Genomic DNA, 19,444 nt, shown 5'->3' with positions numbered 1-19,444 from the left:
AGTCTACATTAGGGTTAGAAAGGTGTCGGGCTAAACAGTGCTGGTTCTGCGGTGTTTGTCGTGTAAATACATAACAGTGCAGCTGTGGTGCAATCCCAATTGTAAAGAGGAACGGAAACCCGGAGCGGGGAGAGGACGGCAGCTGGGAAGAGCACGCAGGGCTGGCTGCCGCACCGGGGCACTCTGCACCCTACTCACCGGGGAATGGGACAGACAACTATTATTATTATACCAGTTGTCAGCATCACCTCTCCCTCCTCAGACTGCCAACTTTCTTCTAAATTTAAAGAACAAGAGGAGGTTTAGTTAGGGAAAAAAAAAAAGGTACTACTTGACCCACATGCACCAGCCGATGGAGCTTGTTTAATAAGGTGGTGAGACACAGGAGGACACCAATGAAAACACATAGTTCTTCTTACTTTATTTCTTTGTTAAAATTAAATATTTGGTGGCTGCCAACAGAGCAAATTGCACCATGTTTATAGTTGCTTTGACTCTGAATGCACAGTTTCCCAAACCAATCAAACAACAGCATATTGAAAATATTCCTTCAGCTTCACACCTCGTGGAAGCCCGTGACATTTATATTATTAAAGAGAAAATTAGAAAAAAAATATGCCCATAACAATGTTGGAAAATGTATTCGCTACGTCATTAGTCCAAACATCACATTTCTGTTGCTCTTCAAAGTTCCAGGTAAACAATCGGTTCTCCCGTATTACCCTGTCTTGTCACACAAATTACAAGACACTTCAATTTTAGATACCATGCAAGTCAGTAAAAGAGCTTCTTTCTGAGACACTAACACTGAAGATTTGTTCCCCCCCGCCCCAGACATAAGACCCTTAAACTCTTCTAGAAGTGGCAGTCTTCTCCCTCAGACCCCGTGCAGCTGGCGAAGACAGATTAAAAAAAGCTACAGAGAGAGAAAAGGGAAAAAAAGAGAAAAAAACAGAAGATTAGCAAAAAAGAGAAAGACATTCAAAAAGCAGGAAAAAGAGATGCAACATGAAAACAGCTGACAGAAGAGAGATGGAACCTTCTTGGAGCACCTCAAGTACTTCAAGGAAATCACACAAGTAAAAACATTTTTACTTTAAAGTCTTTAAAAAGACTTTACATAACTTTAAGTAACATTCTAGTAGGGCAAATGGTCAGGAAGAACTGCCAGTAACCTGCAGTAAGCCACATTAATGGTTCTTTTAGCAGCTAATCTAGAAATCACTGACAGACTGACATTGACTGGTTTTGGGAGCAGGCCGACATTTGACAGTAGAGGAAGAAGTAAATATTCAAATTATTTTAACTTGCTTAAAAAAAAAACAACCCACAAAACAGTCAAAGACTTTTATGGGAAATAAAAATTGTATTTATGGTGAAACAGAATACCTGAGAAAATACATTGCAGCCAAGTGTTTTAACTGCCTCGATTGCTGGAACCGGAGGCCAGACCGTTGTTTGATCTGGGTTACTGCATGCGGTTGGGCGCTGCCGTGCGCGGCTGGCCAGACCAACGCGCTGTGTGCAGAAACTGTCCGTGAGGCTTTAGCATCATCCAGCCTCTACCTTTCTAGTACAATTCTCAGCAGCGGCTTGCACTAAAAACAGCATCACCTATCATGGCTAGGTCTGAGGCATGCTTATCGTCCAAAACCCCAGGATTTGAAGGATTTTTGTTGATACTCTTTGGCAGCATGCATCCTGATCTTTCAGCGGGGCTGGGATGTGTGGATTCACCCACACGCAGAGAACTTAGCCTGCACACAGTGCGACTGAAGGATCAGAGTCATAACAAGCAAGTCTGAAAGAGAAATGAGGACTACATGCTAGTCTTCAGGTAGCATGAATTAAGCAAAAGAAAAAATAAAAGCAAATAAAAAAAGATGATGTCATGAAAATGACACCAAGTATAAAGAGAAAAGTTTTTTTATCTCTCAGCTATGCGATAATTAAACTAAGGTTGTGTTGACATTTTAACATCACCAATAAATACATTTAAACTGCGTTGTTATTTCGCCAGCAAAAATAACTCACAGAACTTGTTTCCACATCCCTTATTTATCTGGGTGGAGAGGGATCAGGAGGAAGGGAAATCCATTAATTGCAGAGAAAAAAAAATGTAGCATTTAAAGTGGCAGCATCCAAAACCTTGTTAGAATTAATTTTACATTGTTTAACAAAAGCCATAACCACCAGTACATAGTAAAGACAGAATCACAATGAGGATATAGGAGAGAGCAAGGGTAACACCATGGAAAGGTCACAGCTGAAATGCTGTCACGTTTTATTAGACCCTCCGATTTAACAAGTAAATGAAGGTCCATTCCAGCCCATTGTATTCAGGGGTAATTACTCAGTACAGAGCCATGGGTTACTGTAAAAGAAGGGCAAAGAAAACAAAAAAACAAAAGTAGTAAATGTTAACCAGAATTCACTGTCTGATGAAGTCTTTATTTAAAAACAAAACTCATCCAGAAATACACAGAGAAGACACTTGCAGGCAAAACCACAGTTGCACTTAGCCAGAGTGAACTCCTGGCCCCAGTGAGCAAAACACCCTCCTTTTTAGTGCAAATCTTGCAGTAAAACAAGGCTTTTGTTGAATAGAAAATAGGAGAAGCAACCTGCCAGCATCTGTACGGTTCTAAACAGATGCCAAATAATAAAAAAAGGTAATACTTTTTGCATTAAAACCAGAAATTGTTGGAATCACTGAGAAGAAAGTCAAAGAAACATCATCGTCTTTCTTCATAAACACTGATATGTACAGCAAGGTGACCAGCTTTCCCTGAGATTGGATCCAGGATGTGCATCCAGGCCAGCACACTGAGAGGGAGACAAGGCAAGAGATCCTTCGTGACCCCTGCAGCATTCAGAGAACACTTAGTTGCAAACCGTGGATCCAAGTTTGAGACTCCCCCAAGCCTGGGGACTAGAGGTTTGGACTCAGGCCCACGCCTGTGAGGATGTCAAGTTTTGCAAAAAGTCCTTTAAAATTATTTGAGTCACACATGGCAGCACAGGGGGGTAATGAGGGGTTAGATACAGCAAATTAAAAAGGGGAGAGGGCAGCCAGTCTCTCGAGACAGCACGTCCCACCCCACGGCAGCATCGGGTTGCATTCACAGCGGTCCCAACGATAGGGGCTAAATGCACACCACCAAGCAGCCGCGCTCTCTTACCGTGCAGCCTTGGCGCAAAATGGAGGGAGAGACAAAAAGCCAAACAACTGAGAAGCGGGGACACTAGCCCTATGAGCGCTTGGCAGCCTGCTACTGCCCGAAGGGGAAGAGGTATCAGCAATGAGCATCTCTTGCCAGTTCCATGTAGGCTATTGCTGAGTTCTTCACAAGAACAACCATAACCCAGAACAGCCAAAGGTGCGGACTCTTGCTTAAAACAAAATGGTGAGTGCAGGAAGGGAGCAATGAGTAAAGGTGAGCAAACAGGCACAATGGCATAGCTGCATGTTAACCGAATGTGGGGGCATTCGCTTCTGGTGCGAAGGGAAAGGTTCTACAGGAAACCCGAACTGAAAATGAAAGAAAAAGGCAGATTAATGGTTTTATGGATTAATGACAAAAAAAAAACCAAAACAAGAATATAAATGTTTCCTAACACACACACACACACAAAGAAATGTTGCTAAGTGTTAATAAGGTTTAATTTTATTACAAAACATGCTTTATTTAGACACACACATGCATACACCCACACACACTCAGCAGTGGGATGAACCAAATTTATTTTCTAAAACAAACCTTTCACAGTTTTGCAAGCTACACGACTCGTGAACTGTGACTTGTTTGTATCCTTGCAAAACAGTGGAGCCCTGCAATATTTTATGGATCAATATGGAGAGTATTTTTCTGAATTCTGGAAGAGTAACATATATACATATTTAATTTAGCAAGGACAAATGCCCATTGAAAAAGGAACTGTCTGCATTTGTATAGTGGGAACAAAGAACTTCATTTGATTCAAAGCCCGGCACACAACAGCGTACAGTTATGAGGACTGCCAAAAGCAATCCAAAACCAACAAAAATCAGTAATGTTCGCTCTAACTGCACTTTAGCCGTGCCTTCGTACTCAGCACCAGAATGAACACTGTTATTCTTTGAGCTTATTTTTCCACATTCGGAGCCGGATAAGCAGAGAATTGTTCTTTTCATTGTTTTAATGTTACCGCTGGCAGCAGAGACATTCATTCAACCGGACTGCTCAAGACAACTGCAAACTCCAGTTCGAGTCAGTGCAAGACCCTTCTGAAGCTCTTCTGTTAAGTGGAATGTCCCATTGAAATTAAATTCAAATGCCTCTCACTGACAGTGTAATGTTTACTTGCTTTTCCATGTCCCTTGACGGAGCTAAGAGGGAAGGAATCCTGGAATCAGCTTTTCCCTATATAAGGGCAGGCTGTAAATTAGTTTGGCTTGTATCCTGGACAGAATGTAAATCCTAGCTTTGTCTGCAGGGAAGGATGGCCTTGAGGCTGAGTTTTTAGGGTGTTTTATAGTTAAGTGCTGCTGTTCCAACAGTTCCCTTCTCCGAGAGACCTGCACGCCTCAGCCTGGGGTGCTGTCACCTTTGCTTTGGATAGTAAGTATTGCTGCCCTGTCAAGAAGCGAGACATTCCTGTGAGAGCTTTCTTTTTCCTCTCACCAGAGAATCAACAGCAAATTAAAAAGGCTCAATTAAACACACTCAACCTAACTATAAGTAGACCAGTGTCATTAGCAGTTTAACTAATAACCCTAATGAGGATGCTGCTCTCCTGCCAGGCAGGTGCATTTCTTACGCATCTGCATCTTTGTTTAAACGCGTCTTCATTTTACAATAGATGCTGGCATTTAGCACTGCAGACACTTGCTTATGGTGAGGTTTGTTAACCCTTTCAGGCAACCTTATCCGTTCCACAAGCCTGCCCATGACTACATGGCCACCTTACATCCCTGCTCACATGAAGACAGAGACACTCTGGACAGACTCACAGCCTAACGCCACTAACGGGGCTCTGCTCCAGTAGGAACTCCACGCCTTGGCAAAACTCATCAGAAACTCAGATGCTGGCCTTATTCAGGGGCGAAGTGCCCTGGCAGGCTTTCTGGACACATCTGGAATACAGCCCTCTTCTACCACTAGCATTACCCTAACCGTGAGCACACCTGGCATGGCTCCCAGGAGCGTGGGTCTGCGTCTGTCTGCTACAACTGAATATCCTATCCACAGACGACCCATTTGACTGTTGAAAATGTCACAGTTTTTCAGTCTATCTTCAGAGCCTTCATTATCTGCTAAACGCTCCATTCGTCATCTCTTGTGGTTTTGGACAATCAACTATAATAGGTCAGCAGGTGAATATTGGTTTGGTTACTCGGCAGTAGCTTCTTTAACACCCTTCATACATACATACATACACACACACACACACATGCATACACACACACAGTTTGGTGATTCTCTGGTGGTGTGGGACAAAGGAAAGCTCTAGGTTTGGCAGGTTTTGCTATCTGTTAGTATGTGAAAGGGGGGGGGATAAAAACTAGTCTTGCATCCACCTTCACTTGCACTGTAACCACGAGTTAACACTACAACTTGGAGGGGCGGGAGGGAAGGAGGAGAAAAGGAAAAGACATTTTCATGGCTAGCTGGGCTTGATCATCAGCACATCTCCATAGCAATTGTTGCCATAGTATCAACATGGCCTATGCGATTAAAGAATATAATTTATTTCTAAGGGAGATGGAATAAAGTACACAGAGCCAACAAAGTGCTGGGAAGGTTTAAAAGGAAGAGGACCTAATCCTTATTTTCCTACGTTTCATGTCCTCATACCGACTCTCTCTGCATTTTACTTTGCAGAATCTTTAAAGACAAACTTCATTGCAATCCTTTTTCTACAACTGCATATATAGAGCCTGGTAGAGCATGTATAGTAAGGATGAAAGCAGAGGAAGACAAAGATAATACTCATAGGTTTCTGGACTTGCACGGGGTCTGTTTTTTTAGGAACTGTAACTGATCCCACTGTGAGGTCTATATTAGTTAATGACGCTTACCAGGACAATGTGCCTCATGCACCATGCAGCAAAACAGCAGCTAACTGTAAAACAGCATACATTTAAGAGCTAATAATGATGATAATGATGTAACAAAAAAAAAAAAAAAAAAGAAATCAAGTCATGATTAGTGCAAATTACAGAGCTTGGGTTTAAAAGTCACCTGTGAAAGAAAAAGGCTAGTGTACTGCCAGCCACTAGCAAACAAGATACAATTAAGCTACAGCTTGTGAAATTCATGGATTGTTAGAGGTATTTATAATCTAAATAGTGAAATGAATTATTAAGGAAAACTGTAGAAGTTACAGAGCAAAGAAAGCAGTACCATTTCTAACACAGCTATTTTCCTGGAGGAGAGAGAGGCCTCCTACTATCTTCCCAAGCCTTACTCAAACACTGACCTCTCTCTTCCACAAAGTTTTCTGTGCCCTTAACTGACAAGGACAGCATCAATGGTTTTCCATATGAACATGCTTGGTGGCAAGGAGCTCTTCTGAAATCAGAGCTGCTTCTAGGAACAAGAGCGTGACTTGGGCCACAGTGACTAATTACTCATACTATAGGGCATATCATCTCCCTTTTCTGCAATCCTGGCCCTGACTGATCTGTTGTCTACAGTAAAATCAGTGTGCAGATGTCTGAGGTCTCTAAACATGAAAGATCTCAGCTGCGTATTCCTCACTGAGGCCAGGCTGGGGAGAGGAATCTGTCCCCAGTCAGTCTCAGGTTCCTCAGCATGAAAAGAAATTAAAAACCCCTGAAGTTAATTCAAAGGAGCAAATCAAAATACGCAGTGGAAAAAGGAACGGACAAGTGAGAAAAGGGCAGGAGCACTAATTGCTCATCGCAAAAGAATGTTGACATTGAAGCAGCTCCAGCTCAAAACTAAAAAGACTAAACCAGGGTCTCATTCTGGTTATTGGTTTTTTCCTCTCCTGTCTCATTTGATGCCAAGCTTAACAGTCAACGGCTATTTTCCCTGACAAACAGTCCTGTCAGCTCTCTGGGCACGTGCCATATTGTTCGTATTAACAGCACTTCTCCATGTACTTAAGACTGCATAGCGCAGGCAAGATTTGCTCTGGTTTTGCCCCAGGGATGTGCAGAGAGGGGATTATGGTGGTGGCATAGAAACCAGACCCTTGTTTATCTGTGCACCGCTCTTTGTACACATGCTAAGGTGGCACAGCACTCCGTTTCAGGAAATGTTCCACAGTGAGAAGAAAAGGAACTGCTCATTGCTAGGTGAATCAGGAGGACTGTTTCAGCTGTACAGCTGGTTGCTCTTGAGCAACTGCAGAGCATTAGGAGCCTAGCATGGGCACTGCAGACAGCCCAGATCACAGGACCCTGACGAGGAGCTGTATCCTGTCACACCAGTCCCTGGCATGGGGAGCTCCTGCTAAAGCCATGTGGGATATCTCACTGTCTTTGTGGAGGGCAAAAAGCTGATTTAGGGATGGAGAAGAGTACTAGCACTAACAAGGAGCTATGACCTGTCCTCTCATTTTGCAGCCTTGCATTTTGCAGATTCCAGGCTCCAAGACTACTAGTCTCCCTGAATAATTTCCACAGTATAAGCTTTTTCCCAACCTAAACAACTAAGACCCTGAGACAGGACACACTCCTCTCTGGGGGTAGCGGGACATCCCTGCTACCCACACCTTAGCCTTGGCAGCCAATATTGTTCCACTTCATTACAAGCACTGATGGACCAAGGGATGAGCAGGGAATCTCAGGGAATAAAACCAAGATCATCCTCTCCCATGCCATCAGCAAGCAATGAGGTAGGTTCGCACTGCTCCCTGCTCTTCAGGATGACAGCTAAAGGTAAAATGCTTCCAGCTACTGCTCAGCCTTACTAGGGATTAAATCTGTCTGCAAACCTTCCCCTGATAAGGACTGGCTAGGTTGGGAGAGAAATATGAATACCCAGAAAAATAGTAAAGGAGAACCATTACCAAAAAGCAAATACCACTGGGTTAGCAACTTACTTTTTCCTTTCCTTATCTCTTTTAAGAGTTTGCGATCCTCCAGCCTGCTGAGCCTGAGATTGGAGCAACTCAGCTGCTGTCTTCCTTTGTTTAAATGCATTTACTTCATCATCTAGAGACTTCTTCTTATCCTCTAGCTTCTTTTTTTCATCCTGATGTAACTTCTTCAAGCGATCAAACTTTTCGTGCAGCTAGAGGGGAAGGAAAGAGGTGAGCAGGAGCCAGCACTACCAGATATTCTGTTCACAGGAAAAGAGGAAGATGGAAGGATCACATGAGATCTGAGCCTGCAAGTCTTTGTTGGTCTCTACATCACTTCTAGCCCCCTGAGCTGACATTGTGTAGGCAAAGGGCAGGGAACAGTCTCCTTCCACAACAGCTTACAAACCAGGCAGTGTTCTAGTGATGCACCATGGCACAAACTAAGAACAGAGGATTGGAAGAGTATAACTGTGAAAAAATTTTAATCCATTTCCAGGGGTCTCCACCTTACGCTTCTTTAAAGGTCAGTAAATTAATCAATTTTTCACAAGGCTAAGGAAGTTCTATGGGTATATTTTTTATGTAACAAGCTTATATCAGGGGCTGTTTCTCTCCTTGAATTTTGCCACACTGCAACTCTCCATCAGAATCAAGACTATGGCACTTTCATGGCACAGTTAAGTTGTATGCTACAAGCACAGCGATCTAGTTTTGTACTACAGGATGAACACCTTAATGTCTCCATGACCCCAGGTTAAACTTTAGACTTCTTGATAAGAAAGTCCTAAACCAAAGTGCTTTGGCAGCAGCTACATATTTGGGAGTGGATCTATCACTCACAACCATGAAGAGACAAGTACTGCAGTCTTCACCTCTTTTTCTGCCTCCTTGAGCTCCGCTTCTTTCTCCTTCACCCTCTGGACAAACATTTGCCTCATTGCCTCTTCCTTTTTCTGCAGTTCCCCCAGAAACTCATTTCTTTTGGCTTCATAAGTTTCTTGTAAGCTAAAAAGAAAGGAAAGTCCAGTGATGTGAGCTGGGAAAAACTGCTTCCCCTGGGTCTCTGAAATCAGGCCTTCACCATGAATATTGCTGCCCACACCACATTCGCCACTCACCCACCCATGTGTGCCCAAGGATGTATTTACCCAACTACTTCTTGGCTCTGTATACTATTGCACTTTTCTGTATGTTGAATGCTGGACAACTCAAACAGACCAGCTGGCAACAAACACCAGCTCAGAGGGACACTGCTGTATCTCTGCAGCACAGATATTTCTAGTCCTATACTTGCAGTTCCACAGTCAATTCTGCACACGCTGTCTGTGTTTTCACCTTCTCCCACCGAGCCAGCACCTTTGCTGAAGTCTGGATTTATCTGACCTGGCAGGTTTTCTTGCTGCATTGATTCTTTATACGTTCTCTCAAGGACACACACATACACACACGCATGCAGCACATCCAACAATGCCTCTCTCAAGCTCTCCTGTCTCCTCCAGGGTTCCCACCTGAAGGGTTTGCTGTCTGGATCGGTGTCCTTGAAACCCATCTCTTCCAGTTTGCATCGCCGGTACAGCTCATAGTGGCGTGTGTGGGTCTGTTCGCGAAGGTCCTCCATGTTCACGCGGATCAGCATCTCCCGCAGCTTCACAAAGTCGCAGTGAGCTTCATTCTCCACTGTAAGAAGACATGATAAGGAATAAGATGGGGGCAGAAACAAAGGTCTCTTCCCACATTCCCCACCTGACTACTCCTTTAACAGGTTTAACAGCCCTTCTGAGCACAGAAAACTGTCTCTATAGGCCTGACACAAGGATTTAACAAAGGATAATTCCCAGTGAGATATTAAAGGCCCTCGCTCCTCTTATGAGAGCCCACTGCCTCCTGGCAGAAATGTCACCATTCGTGCCATGAAAATTCCAGGGCTCAACTCACCCTGCACTGTGCCCCAGGGGTACTGACGAGCTTTCATCATTTTGTTTCCTATTTTCAGCTCCTCCGTGCTCCCGATCACTGCAAACGGCAAGTGGGCCTGGAACACATTTAATGATACCCACGTTAGTCCCTCTCAACTCTGGCTGACTTGCCAGCACACAGAGATTAGCACAGCCACTGAGCAAGACAGTCATTATACACACGCTAATCTCAGGGAGTCTAGTCACTGGCCACTAGCCCAAGACAACGGGGAGAAGGGAGGGTCCTTTTTGGAAACCTTGTTAGTGCTACCACTCTATATCCTCTACCTGGCTGATCCTCCCAGCCACAGGGTCTCAGGTGAGAAGAGCCAGTGCAAGACTAGCATCAGAATGACAGCTTGAACAATGCGCTGCGTGGCTCTGACTGTGGTGCTGTCCCGGGGGCTTGCCATGGCTGAGGAGAACATCTGCACAAGCACAGAAGCAATAAGAGGTCTTGGAGTCTTCTTGATTTTATCCCCCCACCACTCCCTCAGATCACACTGGAGCACAAGACAACTCGCTCTATCAGATCATGAGATCAAAGTTGCTCCTTCCTCCCCAGAGCAACAGCTTTCCTCCCCACTTGCTTCAGCCCTAGTGAGGAAGGGTTGAACACGTCCCTGCTCTGGCTCAGCCTCTGCATCCACGTGTGCCCTGTGGTCTGCCTCAGGCTGAGCTGGGGACTCTGTGTTCCCCGGGGCTGTGCTGAGCCTGCCCTGTGCTAACACTCCATAGCACTTCATGCTTCCTGTGGCTGTGTTGGGGCTCACCCTTAGCACCTCCTCTCCCAAATCCTTTATCAAAACTGGTCTGAGAAACCCATAGGAATGCCGATGGCTTTGTAAAATCTTCACGATGTTGATGCTATGCACAGCCACTGCTAGATGGCTGCATAACTAGAGGACAAAGGAGGCCAAATCCAGGGATCACATCCATGAGGAGGGATCTGGGGGACAGCAGAGCAGAGCTGTACCACTAGCTTAACTGTGCCTTGTTACACTCTTCAAGGCGAGACGCACTCCACAGAACACAGTTGTTACAAGTACCTGAAGGCTGACTAAGAACAAGAGGGATTTGCTTTTCAAAACCTCAGAAATAAAAAATAGTCACTTCTTAGTAAAGATACTTTTTGCCTCTGCAGAGAGACTAAGAGTATCGCCCAGTGCAAGCTCAGCAGAGTTGGAACAGAAACACTCCCGACACCTCTCTAGGCTCACGAGACCTCATCTTACACTCCCCTCATTCCCCAAACTCAGGCAGCCAAGCAAATCCCCCAGACACTGCTATTGTACTTTGCTGCATTTATCTGTTGTGCAATAAGTGAGTTTCCCCCCACCTCCCGCTTGCTCGTGGGAAGTATATTGCATTCTGCCAAGCTGCAAAGAAGTCAAGTGCAAGGTTTCAGCACTTAAAGTTGCCAGGTCCCTGCACCCACCCCTTCTGCTGAATTTTGTGCAGTGACATTTGTTAGCTAGAGCTTTTAAAGTGCGCCGAGTTCTGGGCAATTAAAAGGGCCCCAGGAAGCCAATTAAGATCAGTGACCCTGGACTGGTCTCAAGAGCAGGTAGTGAAGTTTTAATTCCATAATTCCACAGGTTATCTAACAACTTGGACAAGTTCATGACAGCTGGTACATGTGAAAGATTTCAGAGATTACATTTTCTGCTTCCAGGGTGTTGCTCATACAGTCAAACTGCAAATACAAGAAAACTGCCTGCAAGCACTCACAAAGATGGGCTTCTCAGCTTTTATTCCTTGGCCTCCCAGCTCTTGCATGGGACACATGCAGAGTAAGCGGGGCTGGCGGTCAGTCTGATGAGGCCATGCCGAGCTACGCAGAGGCTCAGTGTAGCAGGGCCTCCCGGGTCACTCTCCATGCTGAGTTACCATCGCAATCACGCTGATGCACCAGCGCCTGGAGGGATGCAGGCCAGTATGGAACTGTGCCTGGTTTGCGCAGGGTAAGTTCCCTGCAGGAGGGGCCAAGCAGCAGAAAAAGCAAAGTCGCCTTCCAGGTTGAAGGAATATGACTTTCAGCAGAAAGCTGTCTAATCACAAAGGGCAGGGAATACAAAATACTGGAGGGGAAGGAAACAAAGCTGTCTCAACTGAACAGCCCCCATAACACAACATGAGGGAAACTCCCCTAGCCAGCTTCCAAAAGAATAATTTGCTGCCTCATTGCTGCAAGCTGGAGTTTTTCCTGCCTTCAAGACAGGCCACACAAAAGTGGCAGCACTATCCACAAGCACTTCTGCACATGGGGTCAAGAATAGTCAGCAATCCCTGTGGAGCAGGTCACTGCCTCTCCACTGGCTGCAAACAGGCCTTGCATGTCCCACAGTGTCCCGCTGTGCAGCCGCTGTCAGGCAGCCTGACAGGGTAGAGACCCCAGGGCTGAGCAAGGGCCACATCCCACCTTCAGCTGCTCTTGGAGGAACCAGAGACATCACACCGTGGGGATACGGTGGCTACTGCCAGGCACTGGGTGTGCTCTTCACCTACTGCACGTCGGGCTCCTCACTACAGGATGCACTGGAACTGGTCTGTACCTGTGTCCAACTGCTGGAAACTCTGAAATGCTCCAGGTACTAAACCCCACAAAGGCTACAGCCTCCTCTGCAGGTCTACACAGTGCTATTTCCAGAGGAAAAGACATTGTGGTTCTGTGGCGCCTGAGGTTTCAAGCCAGCTGCTCCCCCTCCAGGACACAGGATCAGGCAAATGTTTGCTAGTGGCAATGTGCTCCCCACTGATGACCAGCTCCTCCACAGCCCACCAGAGCTGCCCACTCTTCTTCCCATCCTGCCACTTCTGGGTGACAGCTTCCAGACCTCCCTGTCTTCAGACTGTCCATGAGGAGCACCCCATGGTCAGCTTCTCCCACAGCTGGTAATGCTTTTTGTTTGCTTCATATCCAGGTCTCCGGGAGAGTGAAGTAAGGGTACTTCCAAGAGAGTGGTGGGAGCAAGAGGAGCAACCCGAGACAGTGGCAGAAACACCATGCTATGGCCACACAGGCACAGCCTGAACCTCGGCCATCCATGGGCCCCGTTACCCTCAACAGCAGAGTCGCTTCCTCCACTGGTACCAACTGTTCGTCTGCTGTCTTTGCCAGTGAGAAAGTGCTGGTGATTTCCTTCTTCCATCAGCAAGGAAGTTCCAGCTCCCACCACGCAGGACAGCTCATGTAGCTGCATGTGGTTTCATTTAACTGGCAGGTGCAGAGAGAATATTTTCTTCAGTAATTAGACTAATTCATTCAAAATGGAAAAGCCAATAGGGAGCTGAAAGAATAGGAGAGCTTGTTTTTCTTATTTAAGAATAAAATCCAGGTGGGAAGAGACCTAAAGAATTTTGGACAGTGTTTTCTCTGAACTTGTAAATATATCCTTGGTGGGATTCTCAAAAAGGCCAAAACAGTTTCAAGGAAAATCAGGCATCTTGTTCTGAAGATTTGTTTAATCTGATTATTTTCTAAATACTTCACTTGACAACTTTGTTCATAGTTAAATACTTCTGTTTCTGCTCATGATGGCACATATTTTAAATCCTTCAGTTAATCAGTTTCTGCCAGACCAGGCAATATTTTCTCTGTTTAGTAAGCCAATTTAGAATGCAAAATACTCTGGAAAAAAATTCCTAATGCATCCAGCACAAGTGGATATAATAACGTAAAATGCATATGAAAGAGTGAGTTTGCATATTTTAAAGCCTAATTTTACTTTTCATACAAAAGACAACTAATGCAAGTTATAAGCAAAACATTAAGTAATCAAAAGACCAGTCTTGATTTTCTGTGATTAAAAAAAAGAAAAAAAAAGTAACAGATCCAGAGAAGTTGTTGGTCAGCAAGAAGTACTAAGTAAGCACGAAGACTGCATTTATAACCTTTCAAAGATGTTGATCTGTAAGAGGCAAAGACAATGAAGCTTTCTGTAGAGAAGTACAAACACAAAGGTTAAGGCAACTGATTTAAATCAAAGTTTCCCATTCCTCAATTTTAAACATGACTAAAATTGGCAATTTAAGTCACAAACGTAAATGAACCCATCTTGGCTCTTTTACTCCCTCTACAAACTCATCTCCTGACCTAAACCATAAACAGATTTGTCTTATGTTGCTAATAAAATCAGTATTTGGATAAAAGTTTTCCAGGTCTGCAAAACTGCCTTGATCAGATTCAGATTCTGGCCTGCTTAGTCCCCATAAACCTGGTAATTATACCAGTTTAACAGAGGATTTAAAGAGTTGATCTCTCTGTGCAGCAGCTGACACAACCCAGAACGTCTACAACCCAAGACAGCAATTCCCTCCCAGGAAACATGTAAACAGCTGAAAGGAAAGACAAGCAGAGGTTTACCTCCACCCTCAGAAGGGCCAAGGGGAGAGGACTTCTCCCTTTGTCATCACATCTCCAGTTCCTTGATGATGGAGTGATGTTGCACCTTTGTTTCCAGGAGTAAGTGTATTACTACACAGTGAGAGCACTAGGCACTGAGAAAGGTGCCATCACAAAACTACTCTGACCCGGAAACCACCACTGACAGCTCTTACGTTAGGACAAATTTTCATGTTTCTTTCAGGCCTCTCCACAGCAGTCTACAACTATTAATATTAGATCAAGAGATGACACAAAAGCATGTTGGCTAGACCTCTACTTCATCAACAGCAGTTAAGCAACTTCCCCTACTTTCTTTCCTGTAAAAAGCCTTCTGGAAAATGGGAGCATGGTAAGGATGCGCTGCCAGAGGAGCCAAGGGACAGCTTGCTCTGTCTTCAGGGAGCCACAGAGAGGCACCCATGATGCTGGGAATGCCAGAGCCAGAACGAGCACCTGCAGGCACCTTGAGACACATTTGGCCTGAGTTGTGTACTGTTTTTCACATGTTGCTGATTAAGCTGTATAACTCCTTGCCACAGTATCCTGGAAGTTCACTGGGGAAGGGGGGGCATCAGGTGATGCATACGACAGAAATCTAGATAAATCCTTTAGCTGAATGGGGTTAGATGCTGGGGAAGTATTTGGGAGAAGTAAAGCATCGTACACATTCCCTCTCTTCTTACATACTCCAAAAGCGACCAAAAGCAGATGTTTAGGGAAGACAAAGGCCACTGGGCTGGATGGGCCTCTGCTCCCACCCTTGTGTTTTATTTCTCACATCAGCACTTGGATGTTGCTCAAGGAAAGCCGCTGCTCTAAGGAGCCTTGTTGCATCCCCCTGTCCGTCTGTTCTGTCCAATGGCACCAGAGCCAAAAGGCCAAATCAGACCAAGGACCTAGCTAAGTAACTCGATCAAAAATAAAACAGCAACTTGGTGCCGACTGGAGTCCCAGAGCAGGCCAGGTGAAGGGGCTCTGCTGCAAGGACAGCCACAGGCAAGAGGAGACACCCATTGAGGCAGGGCTTTGCAAGAAACACCAGCCAAGGTGAGCAAAACTGTTTGATGCAAAAAACACAGGGGGAGGAACAGAGGTGCATGTCTGTGTACAGCCTGCCCCTCACACCAGACAGGTAATACCCGTCTGATCAATTCATAACCTGGGAGTCCTTGCCCTGCACAGCCAGGCCTCACCAACTGTCGAATTTCCTACATGTCCCTGAACAGATAAGCATTAGGACAAGGAAGGGGTTAAAAGGCAGTCTGTTTTCTGACTAGAAAAGCCCACCAGACAGGCAGTAGCCTACCACAAGGCTCTGCTAGCCTAGGATGACACTACAAGGATGGGATCCCTGTGAAACCCTCCAGTTTTAAGACACAAAATAAAAGGGAAAATAGATTTAAGAAGCACCTCAATATGGGTCACCAACCCTTAAAGTCACAGTGCTGTTCTGGTAGAGGAGGAAGCACCGAGTCACTTACATTCATTGTTCCATTTATCTCTGCCACTGATTCATCGTCTGTTGGGAACTGGTAGATCTGAACCCCGTTACTGACCAGTTCACTTGTGATTTTAATTTTAAATTTGGTCAGCTCACTCTTGGAAATGGCATCAGATTTGGCAATGATGGGAATGATGTTCACCTAGAAAGGAACAGAGTGGTAAGAAATCCTCGGTTTTGCTCCAGGGAGTTTTTCCAAGTCTGCAATACAACTTACAAAAACTTAATAGTATCCAATAAATCTATGGGATTTATCTGCCAACCCAGACATCTCCACTAGCATAATGGCTATTCAAGGTGGGGAGATGTGCCCTGGAAAAGCAGCAGCTTTTCCACCACATGCATGGCAAACTGGCCCAGTAAAAGTTAAACAAACCTACCTTGCTGTCAAGCTTCTTCATTGTTACCAAGTCCAGGGACTTCAGTGAGTGGCCTGTCGGAGCAATGAAGTACAAGCAAGCGTGGATCCGAGTGTCATGGTAGTTGTGCAAGACCCTTTTTATCTTCAGTTCTTCTTGCAAGTAGGCTTCAAACTGAGCATCAATGAACTCAACGATGGGCTTATAGCTTTGGTAAATAGAAAAAGAAGATATACATCTCGCAGTCAGAGAGGTAAACAGACAGTGCTCCTTTGCTTGCTTTTAAGAAACAAGCTGATTTCACTTCCCAAGATCAATTCTCTCTATCTCCCTTCCTCCGCACCCATAAGAAATTTAAAAGTTGCACTACTGACAAGGAGATGTGGTGCTACATCAGGCTCTAGCAGCCTGTTTGACAAAACACAGTACTGGAGATTCAACAGAGGACAGGAGACACACCATCCTCTCCAGAGAGTGGACTCTGATATTTTGAAATGTGAAGGTGAGACACTGTTAAAATGCAAGATAATGTAGACTCATTCACAGCAGTGTGTAACCCGTGCTCGCACACAAGGAGCAAATAGCTCGCTGCTCTCACAGCCCTGAGTCCTGCAGGTGGAAGACACATCTCCATTCAGTACTGCCTTTGGCCGGTGCTCTGGGGCAGGAAATTCCTGCAATTCCCTTGCAAGGCCACTTGAAATACAGAGCCTGTCAGACTCACAATGTAAAAGACATCAATGCATCTTAAATAAAACCAAAAAGAAAATCTAACAGACCCACAACAAAGCAAATCCCATCTGCTATGCCTCTGTGAAGACCTTGGAGATGGTCTGGTGAAACTACACATCCCTTAACCACCATGCTCCAGCCACGCTGGGACATAAGCTGCCAGAGATACTTCCCCAGGGTATCTCACTGCACATTTATTGTGCTTCCTTTGGCAACACGGAAGAGCCCTGCCAGAAGTGGCTGTTAAGCCACGCGGTCACTAGACCACGCTAGTGGTTTGGTCAGCAGCTTGTGGTCAGCATGGCACAAGGAAACAAGCACAGATGCCCTCGAGCTCTCCACTCTCCCCACTAGATTAATTTGGGCAGAAGGCTGCCAGCAGGGCAGATATTGCTCTGACAACATAAGAAAAGCTGCTTTGATAGCTGGAGCAGTGCTGACAAACCACAGCCTCTGTCCTCTCTTCAACCTGTCCCATCCCAAAGAGATGACAAGGACGACCCATAAGAAGGAAGGAGGAAGACTTTACAGTGCAGTCTGGCCCAACTAGTGCACATGGAGAGATTCTGTATGAGAAAACCAGGTCACGATACAGCCTCTCTCCCCCTTCACTCACCTGTCCTCTTTGTTGATCTGATCCCCAAAGCCCACTGTGCTCACAATAGTCAGTTTGAGGTTGACGTTGCTCTCCTGCAGGTCGTAGGTATTAGACTTCAGCTGGACCCCGGGCTGTGAGTGAGATGCTGGGTCACCTTCAAATTTGGTGTTGAAAAGTGTATCCATGAGGGTAGACTTACCAAGGCCAGTTTCCCCTATTGGGGAAAAAAAAAGTTGAGATGTTGAATATTAATATGGCTTGGCCTTTCAGTTTCCAAACATTAACAGGGGTGAAATTGTAGCACATGAAAGCAGGTCTCATGCTCCAAAGGGACCATCTGGCAAGCAGAAAGCCATGTACAATGGGAGCTCTGTATTCTGGGCAAATTACATTTCACAGTCTACTGGCCATTAATATGGTTAGAAAATAGAGATGAAAAGAAAGAGGTGAAAAGACAAAGGGGAAAGCATGGTTCAGGTCCTGCATAAACCCAAAACTACACTACATAAAATGTTATTTTCATTAAAAGGTGGGAAGAGAAATGGGGCTCATTGCCATTTCCAAAAAAAGATGCCCCAGATCAATGTGCCTCTAATAAGCAGCCAGTGAAATAGCCTCTTTCCGTGCAGAAACACCGAGAGTTGTTTCCAGTCCTACAGCAAGTCGTGCAGTTGGTTTCCTGTACTCACAACAGATTGAGTTGGGGGATCAGCCTTCTAGACTGGGAGGGTATCTTTTTTTCATACCTTAGGGACTACACAAGCTATACAATACTCCAAAATGTGCTTCCAAAAGTTCTGCAGCATCAAACTGCTATTTGGATTCCATCTATCAAAGGGGAACTATTTCCTCATCCAAAAGGAAGAGACATATCCCAGAGACAGGTCTTAAATTTGTTTTAGATACATCCCAGGAAGAACAAAACAAATCCCTCCATGCACTCATTCCACAGGGCAGCCTCCCTTACCATGCTATGACAACGGAGCCAGCTTTCCAAGCTCAAAGAATCTGACTTCGTGCTAAACCCGTAAGCAGTCTGGTTTGCTGCCCTGTGATGGCTGTCATGTTTTGGGGAAACAGCGATTTCTGAGCTGCCAAGATGGCTTTTGCTGAAACTTCAGGAGCTGGAGGAACCCCACCTGCTGTGAAGGTTGCTCCTTCAGCCCACTGTGGGACCACAGGGTGAATGTGTCTGGCTGAAGCAGCCTTCCCCTCCCTCCCCCAGCCCTCATCTCTCAACCAAGACAACTTCATCATTTTCCAACTTTGCTCAGAAGAAAAGAGCTTCTTATTTTTGTAGGCTTAGAGCTCTGCAACAGATCCAAACTTGCATGAAATGCCCAATTCAACAAGGGGAAACTCCTCCCCGTCCTCCCCCATCCAAATCTCCAAACCTCACCCCTGTGAGCTGGCAAATCCCTCTCCCTTGGCCCCAGAAGCGACTTCTCTCACTCAAGGCAGGGCAGGGCAAACATCCACTGCTCTGGGAACTGAGCGGTCTTTGATTGCCAGGATCATATATCAAGTACCTTTTCAGAAGGCAGCAAGATTCATTAACATTTGAAAGTCAATGTTCACCTTCAGCTGCAGAACTGCCTCAGGAGCCAGCTAAGAGTTTGTGCTTCATCACCAATTGATGCCAGCTACGGCCAGAACAACCACAAATCCAGTTGCTCTTCTCACCAATCTTGTTTGCAATCCAAAGGGGAGAAGAGGGAGTCAGCACTAGGAGCTGCTGTTGCTGCAATCCCTTGTGCTACATTAATGCATCAGATGTATCTACAACACCGCTGACCAGAGTGCACTGGCAGTAGGAAGGGAGGGCGACCCAGCAAAGCACAAGGTTATTTCTGTTGCTGGAGGAACAAGTTGGAC

The 19,444-nt window shown here is 45.4% G+C and overlaps 1 protein-coding gene across 4 annotated transcripts in view; it reads right to left on the bottom strand.

Moving 5' to 3' along the window:
• Nucleotides 1-406: 406 nt before the first annotated feature.
• SEPTIN6 (septin 6) overlaps nt 407-19,444 on the bottom strand; it is a 31,683-nt gene continuing 12,645 nt past the window's right edge. Inside the window, exons 3-11 of one of the 4 annotated variants that reach the window (XM_082488489.1) lie at nt 17,588-17,783; nt 16,261-16,447; nt 15,861-16,022; nt 9,973-10,069; nt 9,546-9,714; nt 8,910-9,042; nt 8,056-8,246; nt 6,062-6,105; nt 3,465-3,532 (exon numbers count right to left, since the gene is read on the bottom strand). In XM_082488489.1, the coding sequence (XP_082344615.1) occupies nt 6,102-6,105; nt 8,056-8,246; nt 8,910-9,042; nt 9,546-9,714; nt 9,973-10,069; nt 15,861-16,022; nt 16,261-16,447; nt 17,588-17,783 (1,139 nt within the window). In that variant the 3' untranslated portion in view covers nt 3,465-3,532; nt 6,062-6,101. Of the gene's footprint in view, nt 917-1,382; nt 1,802-2,436; nt 2,864-3,464; nt 3,533-6,061; nt 6,106-8,055; nt 8,247-8,909; nt 9,043-9,545; nt 9,715-9,972; nt 10,070-15,860; nt 16,023-16,260; nt 16,448-17,587; nt 17,784-19,444 lie in introns of those variants that run through there. The other 3 variants (XM_082488488.1, XM_082488487.1, XM_082488486.1) reach the window with 3 other exon arrangements.

This window comes from Vanellus vanellus (assembly GCF_965231255.1).
Source record: "Vanellus vanellus genome assembly, chromosome: 10".
Classification (NCBI taxonomy): domain Eukaryota; kingdom Metazoa; phylum Chordata; class Aves; order Charadriiformes; family Charadriidae; genus Vanellus; species Vanellus vanellus.
This window is presented reverse-complemented; position numbering and strand designations above follow the sequence as displayed.